The sequence below is a fragment of the Neopsephotus bourkii genome, unplaced genomic scaffold, assembly GCF_033783945.1.
Source record: "Neopsephotus bourkii isolate Nb327-2 ecotype Australia unplaced genomic scaffold, CSIRO-AGI_Nbou_v1 NB_593, whole genome shotgun sequence".
Taxonomy (NCBI): Eukaryota; Metazoa; Chordata; class Aves; order Psittaciformes; family Psittacidae; genus Neopsephotus; species Neopsephotus bourkii.
This window is the reverse complement of record NW_026901094.1, coordinates 361,589-379,353: the sequence shown is the minus strand read 5'-3', so window position 1 is coordinate 379,353 and position 17,765 is coordinate 361,589. Positions and strand designations below refer to the sequence as shown.

The 17,765-nt window shown below is 43.7% G+C and overlaps 1 protein-coding gene across 5 annotated transcripts in view; it reads right to left on the bottom strand.

Annotated features, from left to right (window-relative positions):
* The window catches only part of PUSL1 (pseudouridine synthase like 1), a 29,771-nt gene that overhangs the window by 8,414 nt on the left and 3,592 nt on the right, over positions 1 to 17,765 (bottom strand). For 4 of the 5 annotated variants that reach the window (XR_009725173.1, XR_009725172.1, XM_061351514.1 and 1 more), the window contains exons 3-5: positions 11,345 to 11,532; positions 4,908 to 5,057; positions 2,546 to 2,719 (exon numbers count right to left, since the gene is read on the bottom strand). Coding sequence is in view for 3 of the 5 variants with exons in the window: in XM_061351514.1 (XP_061207498.1) it covers positions 2,546 to 2,719; positions 4,908 to 5,057; positions 11,345 to 11,532 (512 nt within the window). In the remaining 2 variants the exon portion in view is untranslated. The remainder of the gene's footprint in view (positions 1 to 2,545; positions 2,720 to 4,907; positions 5,058 to 11,344; positions 11,533 to 17,765) is intronic. The other variant, XM_061351517.1, reaches the window with a different exon arrangement.

Sequence of the window (17,765 nt, the reverse complement as noted above, 5' to 3'; positions counted from 1 at the left end):
TATCCTGCTCAAACACAGGTGACAGAGCAATCACTCCCTAGGAAGAAGCGATGGGGCTGAGCCCCTCAACACATCCTGAGCATTCAAAAGCATTTTTGTATGGATGGGGCACTAACTCCACTTCCACTGTTGCTGAGCAACTGAGTTTGATGGAAGGAATCTTTTTAACAGTTAGCCTTTTACACAGACAAGTGGTCAATTCAGAAGATTGGATTAAGTTCAGAAAGAAAGGAAAGGACAAGGAAGAAAAGCTGCATTATTGGACTAAGAGACCATTATTCTATGGATTCCTCCCTCCAAAATGGAAAATAAACCTCCTTAGATCAGGCTAGCAAAACAATAAATATCTATTTGTAAGTTTTCAATGCTCTCCCAGCCCTTTCATTGCAGGAACAGATCATTCTGCTACTGCAGTGAAGAAATACAGATGCACTTGAGGCGTATTTGCTGTCGTCTTTGCAGAATGGGCAAACAAACACCCAGCTCCAGGCTGGATCTGTTCCCATAGGGAGAGGTTTACAGATTAGAAGTAATTAGGACACTGTAATTAAAAACCCCCAAACAAACAAAGAAACCCCCTAACACCACCTCTCCTTTCACAAGGGCCAATCCTACAACCTTCTTTCTCCAGAGCAGAAAGATCACAGTTGTGGTTATAAGTAACAAAGTCTTTTAAGAGAGTTAAATGCCATTTTAATGCACTGAAACCAGGCCTTTCACAGCCATCCTCTACAGCCTAAACATACATTAAATCAATTAATATTGACATGTTACAACAATGACTCACTATAAAACACAAGTTTGGCTCCATGTGTCACCAAAAGCAAAAATATTCCATCAGCAGCTTGATGCTTTGGATCCAGATTTCTGGTTTGCTCTCTCCCTCCCTCATGAGCTGTTTTTGGCCTCATGTGGGATAGGTTTATGCAGCAAGTTATGCAAAGAATGGCTATTTCCCTTTTTTACATTAAAATCAAAGGGATAAAGGAGCAGATCCATATTATACCCGAGATGAGTCAACTGATTGATTTGGATTGGTCTGGATTTGGAAGGAAACTTGGTTCATACTCACAGGTGACTGTTAATGGTTATTTTCAGGTTAGCTCACAGACTCTGCCTCTTCCAATACTTCTCTGTATCATAAAGGACAAGATAATCTTGTGGATAAAACATTTCATTGTTACTTGTGTCCCTAAACATAACCATGCTGGATGGAGGGAGCCAAAACTCTCCATTAAGCAACAGCAACCCAATAACAAACAGCAGGAATGCAGCCACAGGACAGGACCCGTTTTCCTCTCCAGCCTTCCTTATCCCATGGGGACCGTGCTGCAAGAAAGTGGCAAATAAACATTTACACCTGGCATTAGCTGCCACATCCTTGTGCTGTAGCAGTGCCAGTGCCATACCCAACTGGCTGGTTCTTTATAATGTGCCTGTGTGTTGACAGGCACCAGCACTGAGTAGGAAAAGCAGGAATCCAAGAGGACAGGAAGAACTGAAAGCCCAGGGCTACTCCGAACATAGAGATCTGGGATTTTTCTGCTTTCAGTTTTTTATCTTATATTACTGATGGCAATATAAACCATTCTAAGACATGGGGAAAGAAACAGGGGCTATTCGCAAACTGCAATGAGGCTCTGCTGAAGCTTGGAGCATGGCACTTACTGTTACAGACAGCTCAGGAGGTATTCAAATGTAATGGAGGGTTGTGGGGGAAAACTACAGAGAAAAGGGTATCCTCCTAATCACAAAGCAGGAAAACGTGGTTTGGAGACAGACAAGAGCAAGGTTTGCTTTCAAGCTGAAACACAACAGCCATATCTGTGACAGAAGCCAGCATGAAAGTGAAAGCCATGATCAGATGATAAAATACCCATGATCTTTCTGGGAATAAAAACTTGATTTACTGCTAGAGAGAGAATCCATCCAACCACTTCATTTCAATACTTGCAAGACCTGGTCCTGAAGGAACCTGACACTCCACAATCTTTTGTTTATGTAATGAGGAATATTGGACTTGCCTCCATTAGCACCCCCTGGGAAGACAGTAGGAGTTACTGGTGTGAACCAAGTGGATCTGCATAGCTCCAGCAGTGACTTAGGTGTTGGGTGGGTGTTTTCTATCTATCTGCAGCCCTTAGGCAAAGCTAGGACAGAAGCAGAGGGGGCGGAAAAATCCAATCCCCTGAGAGAGCTGGTCTTTAGCAACCAAAATGAGTGTAAATTCTGGAAGCACCTCATAGGAATTGCTCTGCGCCAGATTCCATACACCAGTTTATAACATCCTGCCTTTTAATGTACAAACAACTTGTCCAGTTTCCCTTCCCTCATTCCTGCTCATCTTTTTCCCTGAGGACATGGTGGAGGAGAGGGAAATGAATGTCCTTTCCAAGCTGTCACTAAGCAGAACCCTGCTGACACCATCACAGGGCTGTGAAGCAAATGCACAGCAAACAGGAGGTCAGTTACCAAAGCAGCTTTTGAGACAAAAAGAGCAGCAGCTGAGCAGAGCAGCTCCTCAGCTGAGTATCTTGGCTCTCACCTGTGTTCATAGTGGTGGGACAGGAAACCAGAGGAGGGTTGGATGTCCACCTGGAAGAGGGTTCTGATTGGACTCTGAAAAGGTGTTTCAGAGCTAAGAGAGCGAAAGGTGCTGAAGTCATGGGTTCCCACCAGGAACTGAGCTGCCTCCTGCATGGCAGGAACATTCAGGTAGCTGAAATGAAAGGCAAAAGGAAAGGAGCATCAGGTGGGACTTAGTATGTTACATGAATCCAAATCCAATTAATTGATGAGAGGCTTAAACCTCGCACACAGATTTAACATGGCAGCATTGTGGAAACACATTTTGCAAGATGGAGTTTGTCTTCTAATGGTCCAAACCACAAACCAAGATGCCAAGTGACCTGAGGTCTGAAGGTATTCCAAACCCCAGGCTAGATGAGGGGTTGGCAGACACATGCTTCTACCCAAACCATTACCCTGCTGTGCTTCTTGTAACAGTTCAGTTCAAATAGCTCTATTGCTGGCTGGAGGGCAAGAGAACCAAAATCCTTTGCAGTATCTGGATCTTATAAAGTGAGGATGATATTGCCAGGTAAGAAAATATCAAACACTATGATGGTTTTCCAAACCCTAGATTTGCAACAGCCAGAAGATGAAGTTAGGAAGCAACAGAAAAGGAATGACAGAACTGTCAGAGATGAAGCCACACTAAACCAGAGGTGGAGATGCAGAAGAAAAGGCCAAGGGTAAAACTCAATGTTGTTCAGATTTCTTCATTTGAAGTATCTAGGTCTGTTCAAAATAGCCTCCAGCAAAGGCATTTAGACAGATTTCCTGACACATTTGCTGAACAGATGCTTATTTTTCTTGCTTTTTGTAAACTTCTAAGAAAAGCCTGAGCAAATATGCACGATCCGTGACTTCAGTCTTCCACGTCTTAACAGAAGTCAAAGTCTTTCTGAAGAAAACCAAAATTCAAGATAAGATTTACCAACATCATTCATTTTTTCACTTTCTTCAAGAAAAGTGACCAGCACTTCCAGAATCCTGGTCACACTGAGCAGCACTGATGACACCTAGCTGGCAGTTCAGCTGGCTGCAGAGGTTTACTGTGTATTATGTGTTTTATACACCAGACATGCTCCGTAGTGCACACACACTGAGTTTCTCCACTACCAGCAGTCCCAATGTCCCACCTTTTAGTAAGACACCTCCCATTCAGCATTCCTAATATGCTCACTTGATCCTTTATGTGATATTGCCATTAACTGCAGTGTCTAGACTAAATTTAATGGCATTTCATAAAGATTAATGGGCCTGAGATTAAGGCCCATTGTGCACATACACATTAAATTGCAAAATTAGCTGTTATTTTTCCCTCCCACAGCCCACAGAAAGGAAAGTCAGCAATTTAATGTTAGCACAATGCCATCTTTACCCCTCTAGGACAGTTGAGATCACGTTTTTCCCCTATTACCCACAACTGTTATTCCAATAGTGGTGATGAAATTGCCACAACTGGCTGCAAACCTGTTTTTCTACAACTCCACTTTCTTGACTGTATCTTTATCTCAGTACAACATAAACTAAAAAGACAATAACAAATTATCTTCTGGGGTTTGTTTGGTTTCTTTCCTCACCCACTGTTTAACATGTTCCAAGTTGTTTGTTTTTTTCTTTCTAAATGGCACTGAATTTGTTTTTCTTCCCTTGCATATACAAGTACTGATCTGTTATGACTCAGTGGCTACTCCAAGAACACAAGTGAACACTGAGCCAGATATACCGGTTTGTTATTGTAGGGTTGCTCGGAGTCATTGGTCTCACTATTCAAACATACAAGCAGTCAGACAGGGAATGAGAGAGCAGATTTACACACAGTCAACTACCAGAAATAAAACTGGGAGAGAAAAAATAAGATTAAAAAGAAGAATTCTCAGCCTTCATTCTTGTCTGTCTGTATGGTCACACTTATGCTCTGGGATCTGCCAGGCAATGCATTTCTGCCTATCTGCATCATGTCAGAGCACTGCTCCTCTGGCCAGCTGTCTGAATGGGTTTGCTGTATGAACTGGCAAGGTCATCTGAGGAAATGCTCATCGATTCCATTAGGGAGGGACACACAAAGCTGTTGATGGACTTTAGATGGAGTCACTGAATAAACAGTTCAGCAGTGCTAAGCATGTTTATTACAGGTAACACCATACAATTCAGAAGAACGGTAAGGCTCAGTGAACATAACTCAGTGCAGTTGCACCCATTTCAACAGAGAAATCTTGGCAATGTGAAGAGGGAATCTGGTCTCACATGGAAATTACCCCCTCCCGCTTCCCCGAAAAGCCAAGCTCTTCCATAGCGCTGATGAGGCTCCCCAGGGATGTTTAATGGAACACACTTACCCTGCCCCAGGAGCCCAGCAGAGATCCCTTTCAAACACTGGGATTTCAGAATGATGAGAGCAGCCCATCAACAGCCGATAGATGTAGGTTCTTGACAGCGCAGAGAAGCGTGCATGGAAGGTGCTGGGCACCCGGTGGGCATTCAGAATGCTGTGAGGAGAGAAGACAGAGTGAGATGGAGAGGAACGTCATGCACTAGTTCAAAAGCTTTTGCCTGGTCACCACATAGATGGGAAATGAAATATGCAATGGATTCTTTGAGAAACCACACTTAAAATTCATTAAATCTCACTCTCTGCAGAACCCATGATTAACCCATGACCAAGGATTTGCATCTCTAGGCTGCCACAGGCATCTGTCAACTGGAAGCAAACAGAAGAGCCTTGGCATCATCCCTGTCATCACACACCAACTTTGGGTCATCTATCAACACATTTTGGGGATGCTCACACCATCACAAGAGGCTAAGATCAATCAGCCCTTCAGCAGAGAAATGGCAATTGATGGTGTGTGTTCTTTGACACACAGTGAGACCAGACACCTCACCCAGCCCATCAAATCATGTTGCAGATCTGGCTGAGGGCACACGTGCTCCCAGCCATGCTTAAGGCAAGAGGCAGCAACTTCCCAAGGCAAGCTGACCCCTCCAGTTGAGGAGCACACCTTACAAATACTGTGCCCCTCTGCTGCTGCAGATCCATAGTTCCAAACGTGAATGGGAAGGACTCCCCCAACAACTGATAGATACCTCTGTGCTCACTCTCAAAGGTTCCACAGCTCATTGTAGCAGATGGAGATGGCTTAAATGAAGTCACTTGCCCCCACAACCTCCAAGACCCACAGGACTTTGCTATAGCGATGAAAACAAAGGTGCATCCCACCATCACCTATATGGAGTCTGTCTGGAAACAGAACGCTGCATGCAGGAGACCTCCTCAAACATCACGTGTGCAGAAAATGGCTTTTGGGAATGCTCATGTCTATTTATCTTCCACTGACTCTGGGCAGTCAACTCAAGGATCAGCTGTCTAGGCAGCTGATCTCCCCTGATTTCTTCCACAAGCAACAGGGAGAAACTGCCTTGTTTCTCTAAGCCAGCACCATCATTACCATCAAACACAGACAGCTTGGTAGCCAGAAGGGAGGGAATGAAAGCTGTTAGAGAGGAAAACACCCTTCTCTCCAGCAAGGGAGAATACAGAGCTTCCCTGTGTTCCTGCCCCAAAGCGTTATCATTGATTTGAACACATCAGCACAGTTTTTACAGGATTTGATTTTCCCTTATCCCAGAAGACTGGCTACTCACCACACCGCAGGGAACATACAGCAAAGAGCCCCTATAACACAGGCACCACCTCTCTGCAGGTGTTACTTTAGAGGAGATCTTTCCTGAGAAGCTATTTTTCTCCTGCAGTGTGCCCTTCTGTCTTTGGGGTTTAGCATAGTGAAGAGAAGGGACCCAGAGCAGCCAAAACGTACCATTTGGGACCGAGTAATAGAAAAACCTATTTATTTACTTGAAAAAGGTTGGTGCTCCAGGGATTTCTGCCAGCTCAAGTGCCTCTGGCTCACATCCTTTGACTGCAAAGGCTCAGACCACAGAAGAAGAAATTAAAGCTGAGGCACAAAGATTTGCAATAACAAGCCCTGGAGATTGCTCCACTGCTATAAACTCTCAGTAGAAATGCAAACTACATCCTCCAGGCCTGCGATTGAGTTTGAACTGAGGACCTCCAGCTTCTTTTAAACACAGGAATATAATAATTACATTTATTTTCCCTTGTTTACATGCCTCCACAAGCATTTCATCTATCTTGAACTTCCCTTATTAACATTTATGTGATTTTTTATTCAATAACCATCCTTTCACTCCCTCTGATAGAGCGATGCTTTCAGAAAAGCCTAGTTATGCTCACATGGTCTTCCACACAGGCACCTTTTCTGCCTCTTCCAGCAGATGCAATTGCTACCAAAGGCTTTTTCTATCAAGGAATGTCTTTCCAGCATTTATTCCAGCAGCTGCATTTCAGGCCTTCTTAAGATCCCATTATCTGAAAGCCTGCTGGCAAATACAGACTCATGGCATACTTTACCTTCTCAAAGGAGCCTGAATTTCAGAGGAGACTGAAGGAAGAAAAACCCAAAGCTATCTCACTAGCAATGGTAATTTATTGGATACAAAGATATTCTCCACAAGTACATCCTACAGAAGTTAAATGGCAATTTACAGACAGTGGGAGGAATCTCAGCTCTGTCTTCTTGTCCCTCAAGCAGCATTTACTGTGTGCTTACAAAACTGAAACCAGAAACAGAAGGTGTGAGTCTACTGTACTACCACCCCTACTTAAGGGGCTAAGTCCTCCTGAAGTTACCCGAACTATGAAATAAACTCTGATCTTTGTGGACAAGACCCTTTCAAATATGCTTTGCAAATCTAAAAGACAGATCAGGTGACAGAAGAAACCCATCATGCTACAAAAGGTTATTATTGCTGCTGATACAGTCAGCAAGCTTGGAATCTTGTTTCCCTTCCAAGCTCATAGCCAATAACATGTTCTCACAAAGATCCCTCTCTCCATCACCCCCTGCTTGCAACCACATGAAAGTGCCGAGTTTTCTCTTCAGCATTAGGAGAGAATTCTTCTTGGCAAAGTCATATTTACAGAGGAGAGGATGGTTGCTGAATACACTCAGACTCATGCCCATCACCAGGCTCTTTAATGGAAAGCAGCTGAACCATTTTCAGACCAAGGGAGGAAGGAGAAGTAGAGCTGAGTGCATCCTGAGAAACCCAAACTCTAACTGATCAGGACTGTACTGCATTTGATCAGAAGATATCACCCTTGACAGGTACATCTCAGGTCTTAGTGCGAGATAAAAAAGACCCCACTGCTGCCTCCTTTCAGAGATACTCTCTAACTCAAAACTTTCTTCCGCAGCAATCCTGTTTGCTCTTTGACTAATCAAAGCATCACAAAGTTCACTATAACTATGCATGTAGAATTGCTAGTATGGGAAATGGAAGGGTCACAACAGTAGATTTTGTTCTCTCAGACAATTCTATTAAACTCGGACAACGCAACTCACATGTTCTAAGCCTAAACTCAGGGGAAAGACACTGAGATTCAGTGGCTGGTGACACACAGGAACAGACTGATTATTACAGTGGTATCCTCTGGCTGTACAATCACCTAGTTTTGCCTCCCAAACAACTGCTTTAGCCCTTTAAGGAAGGAAATCAAAAGTATGACCTACTTCATGCTCCCTGGAACAGCTAAAACATTCAGAAAGGGTTTGATTTCCATAGATTCTGACCTAGTTTTCAGGCTGAGCAAAAAATAACAACTAAAATCCTGCACAAGTCAAACTCTATTTCAGAATCTTTTCTTTTTGCTTTAATTAACACAGCAGCCTGGAAAGAAATCACCTCCAGCCCCTCAGCAGATGCACTGGACTCTTCACACATATGTCAAAGAAGGTGAAAGCTATCAAGGGACATAACTCACAGATGTTAAGCTGCAACTTCGCTACCTTGAGAGAAGGATTTGCTCTGTGTTCTGGCTTCTCAGTACAGAGGAATCTAGCTGTTACTTTAAGAGGCAAATGGAAGTGCAAATCTGTCAATCCTCTGTTATTATGCTAATATTCAATCTCAGGTTTGGGATGCATGATCTGACTTGTTACTGGATGGCTGTCTGTGGGCTGTGTAGTAAAGGCAGTGAAATCAGTATTTGCTTTGCTTTCAGGTACCCACTGTGAAAAGTTTGCTTTCAGGGAGACTCCACCAACTCTGCAAACTGCTAAAACACATTTTTGCAAATAAGGTGTGGGGGAGAGCAATTTCCCTTCCACATTTCTGGGGACTGACAGGGATGCATTTCTAATGGCAGCCACACTCTGTAACAAGCCCAAGCAGCATTAACGGTCATCACACACTGCCCTTATGTTGAGCTCACCTACTCTAACACATCACAAGAGGGTCTTATGGAGGGACAGTAACAGTGAAGCCAATGAGGACAGTCAGAAGACTGTCAGGATCAAAGTGGTGTGGCCCTATGCTGTTCACAAAACTGTCTGAGAGCTGTTAGAGGAAATAAACATCCAGGGAAAAGGTCAGTTGAAACAACATAATAAACAGCCACTAACAGCAACTATGTGCCTCTAGTAATAAAGCTCTCTCAGTGCCTTCCAGCTCTCTTTCCTGAGCTCAGATTCCAAGGATTTTACTTCCTCTTCCCCTTCACCCTCTGATGGCTCCCTTGGTACTTGTCTGGAGGCGAAAGAATGCAGCTAGCTCCAAGAGAGCAGCTGCATCTTCTGCTCCAGTCACTGACCAGGCTGAGAGACTGCAGATAAAAGGTCTCAGTGTATTTCACAGAAACACAGAATTATTTGCGTTGGAAAAGACCTTAAGATCATCCAGTTCAAAAGCCCTGCCATGAGCAGGGACACATCACCCTATACCATGTTGCCCTAGGCTCTGTCCAACCTGGCCTTGAACACTGCCAGGGATGAAGCATTTACCACTTCTTTGGGCAATCTGTGCCAGTGCCTCACCACCCTACAGCAGGTTTGAACGTTTACAACATGCTTTGAAAGGTCTAAGCATGTGATTCAACTGCAGATCAGCACCTTCCACAAAGCATGACACAGTTCCAACCAAGCCATACTAGTTCACTCTTTGCACAGCACGTGGAACATGCAAGAAAGACCTCCTGGGAAAAAGTAACACCATCATTCATTTCTCCCTCCTTCAGACCCCAAACTACTTGAGCACCTGCATATTAAGAGCTGAATTCACTGTTCCCCAAGCCTTGGAGAACTAGAATGCTCCCCTGCAACACTGAGAACTGATGCAACTACAATGTCAGCCCTCAAATCCCAGGCCTTGCTATGTCAGCATTTGTGTCAGGTCCTGTTTTGCAAAGAGATTAGAAAGTAAAGCAGACCAGGTGAAGCAGGAAGGAGGAAGAGCACCTCATAGTAATGTTGCTAATTCTTGCAACAATCCTGCACTGGGGTGGGGAGGGATGGGCTTTTTGGTCCTGGGCCCTTGCTCTGACATAGAGAACTTCTCTCCATAATCTTCCTTTATGTACATGTCACCAGACATCAGAAAGACTGAAGTCTGGCACCTTGCATGACAGTTCCGCTCACCTAAATACCTCCTGTAAATTACCCACCTTCTTGCACAACACTCTGAAATGCTTTGACACACTCTTCCATGCAGTACCTCACAGAGATTCAAATCCTACTGGACCAAATCCTGGGCAGACAAAGCCAATCTCGGCCTTGAAGAGTTTAGTGTATGCAAATAAGACAAAGCAACAGAAGGAGGAATAGACCACAGCAAAGCAGTTGCTGGCAAATGGTGTGTTGATTCTGTAACGCAGCACAGATTTGGCTTTTAGTCTAAAAAAGCCCCCAGTGTTTCATTCAATTTACCCTTTAACCATAAAAATGCACCCATGTCTGGGGAAGAAGAGAAACTGGCTGACAGCTGTCAGAGAAACTGCACAACAGCTTGGGAAGGAAAGCAAAGAACATGAAATCCAATCCACCTTCTGAAAAAGTCACGGGGTGTAGAAATTACTCATCTAATTGATGCAAATTCCAAACAGAAACTGTTGGTTTAATGATGATTTTTTGCTGCATTTGAGGGTGGGCATTTAGGCTTTTCTCTCATGCAGAATAAGCTCACTGTGACATTCTTCAACAAGTAATAACACTAACAAGAAGAAAGAAGGAAACAGGAAGAAGAAATGGCTGTTCTGCTCTCTGTAGATTGTTGTATCAACATTCATATGCAACACTTCTTGTCATTAACAGTTGGGTGTAGTATGAAAAGGACTTTATCCCATTGAGTAAAACATCAAATCTTGCTACAAAAATATTCAACTGGAGTTTTTGATGTAACTTTTCCAAACAAAGTTAAGCAGTAGCGTTGGTCTAGGAGGGGAAAAAAGGGGCTGATGATACAGGAAGAGAGGAGCAGATTGCCAACACTAACAGCAGCTTTGTTTGCTGTTCTTCATCATTTTGCATAGATACAGGTAAGAGGCAATACTGCAGCCAGTTTTTTGCTAAGTGCTAATTCAATAAACAAAGGATATTAAGGAGTTTGGGGAGTAAAGCAGCACTGAAAGTTAAATACCAGTGTTCTAGCTCATGTGTGGAAGTAGAGTCATCCCATTGGATTCAATACTTACATGGTGACCCCAGTCTCTCACAACTACTCTTGGTTTAGGGGTACGAGCATAGATGATCTAACAGTAACAGGGGTCTGGTGGTAGTAGAGATACACACGTGCAAGGGAGTGGTTTGGCAACACATATTAACAAGGGAAAATAGATCTTGTGGGTGAAGAATGAAGATCATTGCTGCATTTCCTCCTTTCTTCAACAAGAAGAAAAGATTTTGACTTGCCACCAACTTACCAGATTGGCTCAGGCTTCAGGTAGCGATTAAGAGCACGGACAAGCTGGTTCTCCTCAAAAGCTGGCTTCCCTGGAGCCCTCTGGATGTCAAGGTGAGCAGAGTTGCAGAGTGCATGGACACCAGTATCTGTGCGGCTGGAGATGTGGAACTTGATAGGAGCAACAGGCTTTAGGTTCTGCACTGCCTTCTGGAAGCCAAGATGAGATGGGATTCGTGAGTAGATGACTTGCTTCAAACTAGCTAGGAAAAAACATCCTCCTCCTTGCTGACCGTATGTCTCTTTATTACTCACACAAAGAAGTAATTGGGAGTTTTACCATGGGCTGCAAACAAAGGGACATAGAGAAGCCTGTTTGGGGGACTTCTAGCACCAGTGGGTTCTCACCTTTTGTCCTAACATTACCGCAAACAGAACATACAAAATGCCATATGAGCTTTCTTATGTGCACAAAATAAAGTAAAATATATTATCTGCCCATCCTTTATATCATTGGGTGAGTGGGAAAGAAGACAGAGACTTGCCCATTGAAACCCAGACACCATCCCTGCAATTTACTGCTAAGAACTGGACTTTGATTTCTTCGGCAGATCTTAAAGTGCTGCAGAATCCAAGCCTTAAAGGGCTGGAAACAGCACACAGGGATGTCTGAATGACATCAGCCAAGACACTTGAAGGAGCTTAGGCTGCATCTTTTGCTTCCAGTGCAGACCATAACAGTGTCAAATACTGCATCTTATTGCTGCGGGCAAAAGTTCCTTTCCATCCACAATGGGAACAGGGCTACAGAGAGCAACATGCTTCCATTAACTGCTGAGAGCAAAGGAGGAGCCAGGGACCAGATGACTAGTAGCATACACTGATGTAATGCATTTATTAGTCCCACTGAGAAATACAAACAGATCTAAGAATCATGACACAGCTCATAAAGCCCACGAGCAGTTGAGGAGCTGACATTGAGCTATCCCAGCAGGTACAGAGAACCACGGGACAGACACAGGCCACTGGCAGCCATAAGGTGGGATTTCCTTGTATTTGCTGCTTCCACAGTGGCATTAACACAGGACTTGGCTAATTCTTGACAGTACTGTTTTCTTCAGGAGCTAGCGTTGCCTTTATAGTCAGGTGATGCCTCACTCATGCCAAGACTTCTGCCACAGCAAGACTAAAGCAGAAAACTACCAGCATTATTTATACCATCAAAGAACTTATGTTTTATAGTCACAGAGTTCAAGCTTACTGGAGCCAAAAGGCCCCAGAATTACACTGCAGCTGAAATGTACTGTAAAACTTAGTTAGCAAACTGTACTGCAACAAGCTGAACTTCCTGTTCTTAAGGCAAGGGGAAAAACAGCCATGGAGATCCTCTAGGTTCTGCCTATGGATTTTGGCATGGATTTGCTGGAGAGCCAACCTGTGGCTTGGCCTGTTGTTTCCCTTTCCCAGCTGTTCCTATCCACACAGCTGGCTTTTATCTCCCCACCCTGTTTCTGCCTTTCAATTCTGCCCACTAACAAAGGACTGGAGAAACAACCGGGTGAATTACTACACATTCCTGCTGGGAAAGTAAATAAAGCCCTGCTAAATGAGTCATTAATATGGTGTCTTTTAATCAAGATGCACACACACAAGAGACAGAACAAAAGAGATGCTAACATGGTTAATTAGGTAGTACATATTGAAGGGTCTGTCCAGACTGGCCTAAGTTTAGTAAAGCCAGGGTGGGTTTTGGTAAAGGACAAACACTGGTAGGTCAGCAAGTTCATGGAATACCAATGTTAAAACCATAGTAGGTCTTATCTACAGTAAGGTTTTACAGTAGGTTGCTGGACCACTTCAAAATACAACTCTTTTCTTTGTGAGGACAGACCCTTAGAAAACCCAATGTAATTTGTTACAGGGAATGAGTGAAGCAGATCTGAAAGACTGAAAAACAACAAGAAAAGGCAGAAAACCAGATGAATGACTAAAAACTTCTTCCCCTTTCCCATCTCCACTCCTGAGTAGTGAACCAGTCTTTATTTCATTTTCATTTGGTACCAAGAGTCAACAGTTTGAACTGCTGACTCACAGATACCTTGCAGACTCCTACTGTTGAACAGAGAGGATTCTGGGCTCTCAAAAGTGTACCCTTAAAATGCATAGGAAGGTAACAGAAAACGTGCAACAGAGCTGCAGGGGAAGGCCTGGGAAACAGAACAAAATGAGCCTATCTTTTCCTCTTCCTAATCCTATTTGGAGTTCACATGTGGTTACAATTAACAACAAAAATCTTTATCTATCACCCTTAACCAGACAGAAATTAAATAGTTTTCTGCAGTAGATCTTGGCTTGTGCCTCAGCAATTTGTCTTAAAGCAGAAGCTGCCTTTTAAGAACACAGTTTCTGCAAATACATGTTTGGGTTTTGCAAGCTCCTCCCTTCTTCCACCCTCTTCTTTCCCATCAAGCAAAAATCAAGCAAACTGTGGAAACACAGTTCAGCAGGGTTAGAGAGGGGCAAAGAACAGGAGAGAGCATGTAATCACAGTATCACAGTAATACATTCTCCTCTCTTGTTAGGAGCTTGGAGAAGTTTGGATGCAGCACTCCTTTGGATCCCACACTGCATCCAGACAGTGCTGGACAATAAGAACACTGGAATGCAGACTCCAAGGCAAACCTGGTTGTTTTCCCCATTCAGGTCAGCCAATGAATCCACAAAGGTGCAGGACTGAATGACAGGTTCTACAAATGGTATTTTCATAGCTGCCCTTCTCCAGCACAACTTTCTCCTAGGCAAAGCTCTCTGGTGAAGTGACTGAAGGATCTATGTGCTGGGCATCCAAGGAGGAATATGACTACCACCACCAAATCTCAGATTGTGAAAGCTTGGATTCTTCCTCCAAGCCTAACAGGCATGCAAGCTGATAATATACTAGCAACTGCTGCCTCCAGGTTCAATTCTAATATTTCATTTATACCCCACCCTAATTAATCTCCTTAAAAAGAGCATTTCTGAACTGATGAACTTTTTTGCAGACAAGTCAGAAATGACCCCTTCACCTATGCAAATGTCTCCTATCTGTACCACCCAGATGCCCTTTGAGCCTACAGACAGCTGATGGTTTCTCCTCTCATTCCTGTATACTTTCATCTGTGAACATCACCCACGCTGCTAAAAGCCCCACATTACTTTCATTTAGTAACTGCTTGGATAGCAACCAGTTTTTCCTGCCCTTTCGGAAAAGGCAAGCCCCTAAAACAAGTACATCTTTCATCTGAGCAGCTCAAAAGGCTTTACTGCTATTAATCCAGATCCCTACCCTGTTAGGTATCATCTATGGATTCCTATGGGAAAACTGGGGCAGAAGTTAAGCCCTTTACCCATGGGGACCAAGGTAAAAGCCACTAGAGAAGATAAGGAATAAAGAAGCTGGGTTGCCCTCCCAGTGCTCAAAGTTCTTTAAGCCACAGAGCATGCAAATACCCTTCTCTTTAGCAGGTGTAACAAACACTGAAATCATGGCCTGGCACCTGCTGGAGGCCTTTCACTGAACCAGATCTCATCCATTTTCATTTTGCCTTTACTTCCTGAGTCATAGCATTTCCAGACAACCATATTCCTGGAGCAGCAACAAGCATCCCAGAGTGTCAGTTTATCCTCTAACACGCTGCATACCAGAGATGCAGGGGAAAGCATTAGCTGCATGTAGTAGGTCTGTTCTGCTAACAGATTTCATTCACTAAGTACTTCCATATTTTGAATCACGCTGAAATTTCCACTGTTGTGTGCCAGAATGATACGGATCCGCATTCCAGATTGCTATTCCTACTCACAGCTCAGTTCCCACTCTTTACAAATGCTGGAGAAGCAAGATGAAGAACAGGCCCACTGCTGTATACCACCTATGGTGGGGAAGCAAAAGTTCACCTGCTTCTCTCCCTGAAGTCTACATAAAAGATCATCAGGATACTCAGCATCTATCTCTACAGGCATTAGGAATGTTTTTGAATAACTAAGTGTCCATTTCTCTTTTAAAGCAGCTGAACTGTACAATCCATTAGCTGCACAGACACAAGGGATTGCACTGCATTGCCAGGAATGCTACACAACTTATAGGTTGCTGTGTTCTAATAAATAGTAACATGCAAGCTTCTGGTTGCAAGTCATCGCAGCCTCACTGATTCAATGGGTGCTATTTCAAATGAAACTAATAAAAATCTAACTCATTTTTAGTGGAACAGATACAAGTTGAAGTGAAAGCCAGGACAAAAAAAGCCGAGAAAGTGGCTTCTGCTAGAAGAAAGGGTTTCCAAAGCAATCTCCTATGCCACTGAATTACTATTGAAATGGGGGTTAAAGATAACAGCTCTCTTGGTCCATTTTCCTTTCTTCCTCCTCCCCTCCGTTTCTGGGGGGGTTGTACCAAAGCTGCCTTGCATAGTAAGAAGTTTGCATATATTCTTTTTCTCCTCTCCTACTCCCCCTTTTCCTTTCATGAGGAGTAATATCTGGCCTTAGCACAAGGCTGCTGGCCAAACAGAGCTTCGTGTGGGGAAGATTAGTTTTGGGCAGCATTCACTAGCACAATGGGAAACAGCACACTCAGGAGATGTTCAAACCAAACATGAAAGGGAACTTAATTCTCCAGATCTTAGCAGGCCTTGCATATGGTGCCTGTTAGCACAAGCAACATGTTGCTACTCACTTTAACAAAAGGTGCTACATAGGAAACCTTCTTTTACAGTAGGGACATTTGTAAGAACTGAGACCAGAGCATAAAGTCCTGCATCCTACAAGTTTCCACAAGGAACTGGAGGAGCCAAGTCACAGGATTCAAATTTCCCCATCTGGGAGGCAAGGTCTGGAATTTTGTTTTGGACCCATCACTAGCAAGCTGGGCTTCCAAATACTTCAAGACAAATACACTGTCTCCAAGAAAGAACAAAAGTGATGTCTGCAAAGCTTACCCTCCTCAAAGCTATGTTAAAAGCTCTACATCTGTCCCTGAGCTAAAACAAGTCTCCACTTCCTCCAGCCAGTCCCACAGCACTGTTACATAGCAGTACTGAGGACTACAAAAGCTTGCATCCTGCAGGATATAGTGCTTTACAGTGACAAAAGGGTTATGGACAGGCCTTCTGCTCAGCCCCAGTCCAGCTGTCTTACCTTACCCCACAGAAGACTGCAGCACCACACTCACAAACCAGTTCATTACAGTTCTAATGACACAGCTGTTGAAACACAAGGTCTACACCTCCCAGGTTATTTGCTTGCCTGCAACTGCAGACAAATGTCTGGACATACTTTGAATACAATAAGGATCTCATTACAGATTTAATTTTGCCCTTCCCTTCAGTTGCCTTCCTGGCTTTGGAAAGCTGGGAAGTTCAAGGCTGCACAGAAATGGAGGAAGGAAGATAAATTCCTACAGGCCTCAGAAGTTTTCTATTAAAGCTGCTTTAAGACTTCCCATGTGGTTCTAATAGACACAGCTCCACTCAGCAGTGCCCAGCATCAATACCACCACATGAAAGCAAAGCACATATCCCAGAACTGGCCTGCAAAGTGCTGATACTGTGAAAAGACAACACCAAATAAGTTTATCTTTTTCTTTGTTTCTTCTTCTTCTTCTTTTCTCCTTTAATCACCCATCCTACCCATTCGCCTGTTAAAACAAAGTTACTTGGATAATGCAAAACAACTGCTGGGCTCACCCAAAGTCCGGCGCCTGGGGCTGAGACACTGGATGGTTCAGAGCATTAGATAAATGAGATAGAAAATCCTCTGGGGCTCTTCTTTCAAGATGTGCACAATATTTATACACTTTCTCCACAACGGTCTCAAGCAAAAAGCCATACAAATACACCCATAAAACTCTTACTCAAGCCATTAATTCATCACACTTTCCTTCTGCAGACTGCTCAGCAAGAGCATGCATGAGCTATCACCCTCACTCAGCAAACCAAGGCATGGTGTGGAAGTGTCCTGGCCACAGAGTGACTGGGTGGGACAGCAAGGAAGAGCTCCTTCAGCTCTTCCACGACTCTTTTCCTTCAACAGACAAGGATTGAAGCTAATGCAGAGCATAGACTCACACAAACAAGCACAGTGGGTGCACTACCTTCAAACTGCTACAGTTCATGATCTCAAGTTAGAGAGTCTAACTGAAAATGGGATCTGAGTAACAGAAGGGTTAGTATTAATACACAGGTGCGAGCTCACCTGAAGCAATCTCAATCAGCTCTTTTCTGAGCAGGCACAGCCTTCATTTTGAACTACATGCTTCTAAGGTAAGAGAAAAATAACACACCTTCCTTTCAATCCTGCCCTGCACAGGAACATGGGACTCTCCAGCACTGCTCTATAAATGCAGCTCAACAGCAGCTTGTAACTAAATTACAGTTGGGTTACACAAACATCCAGGTGTGTGTAACTAA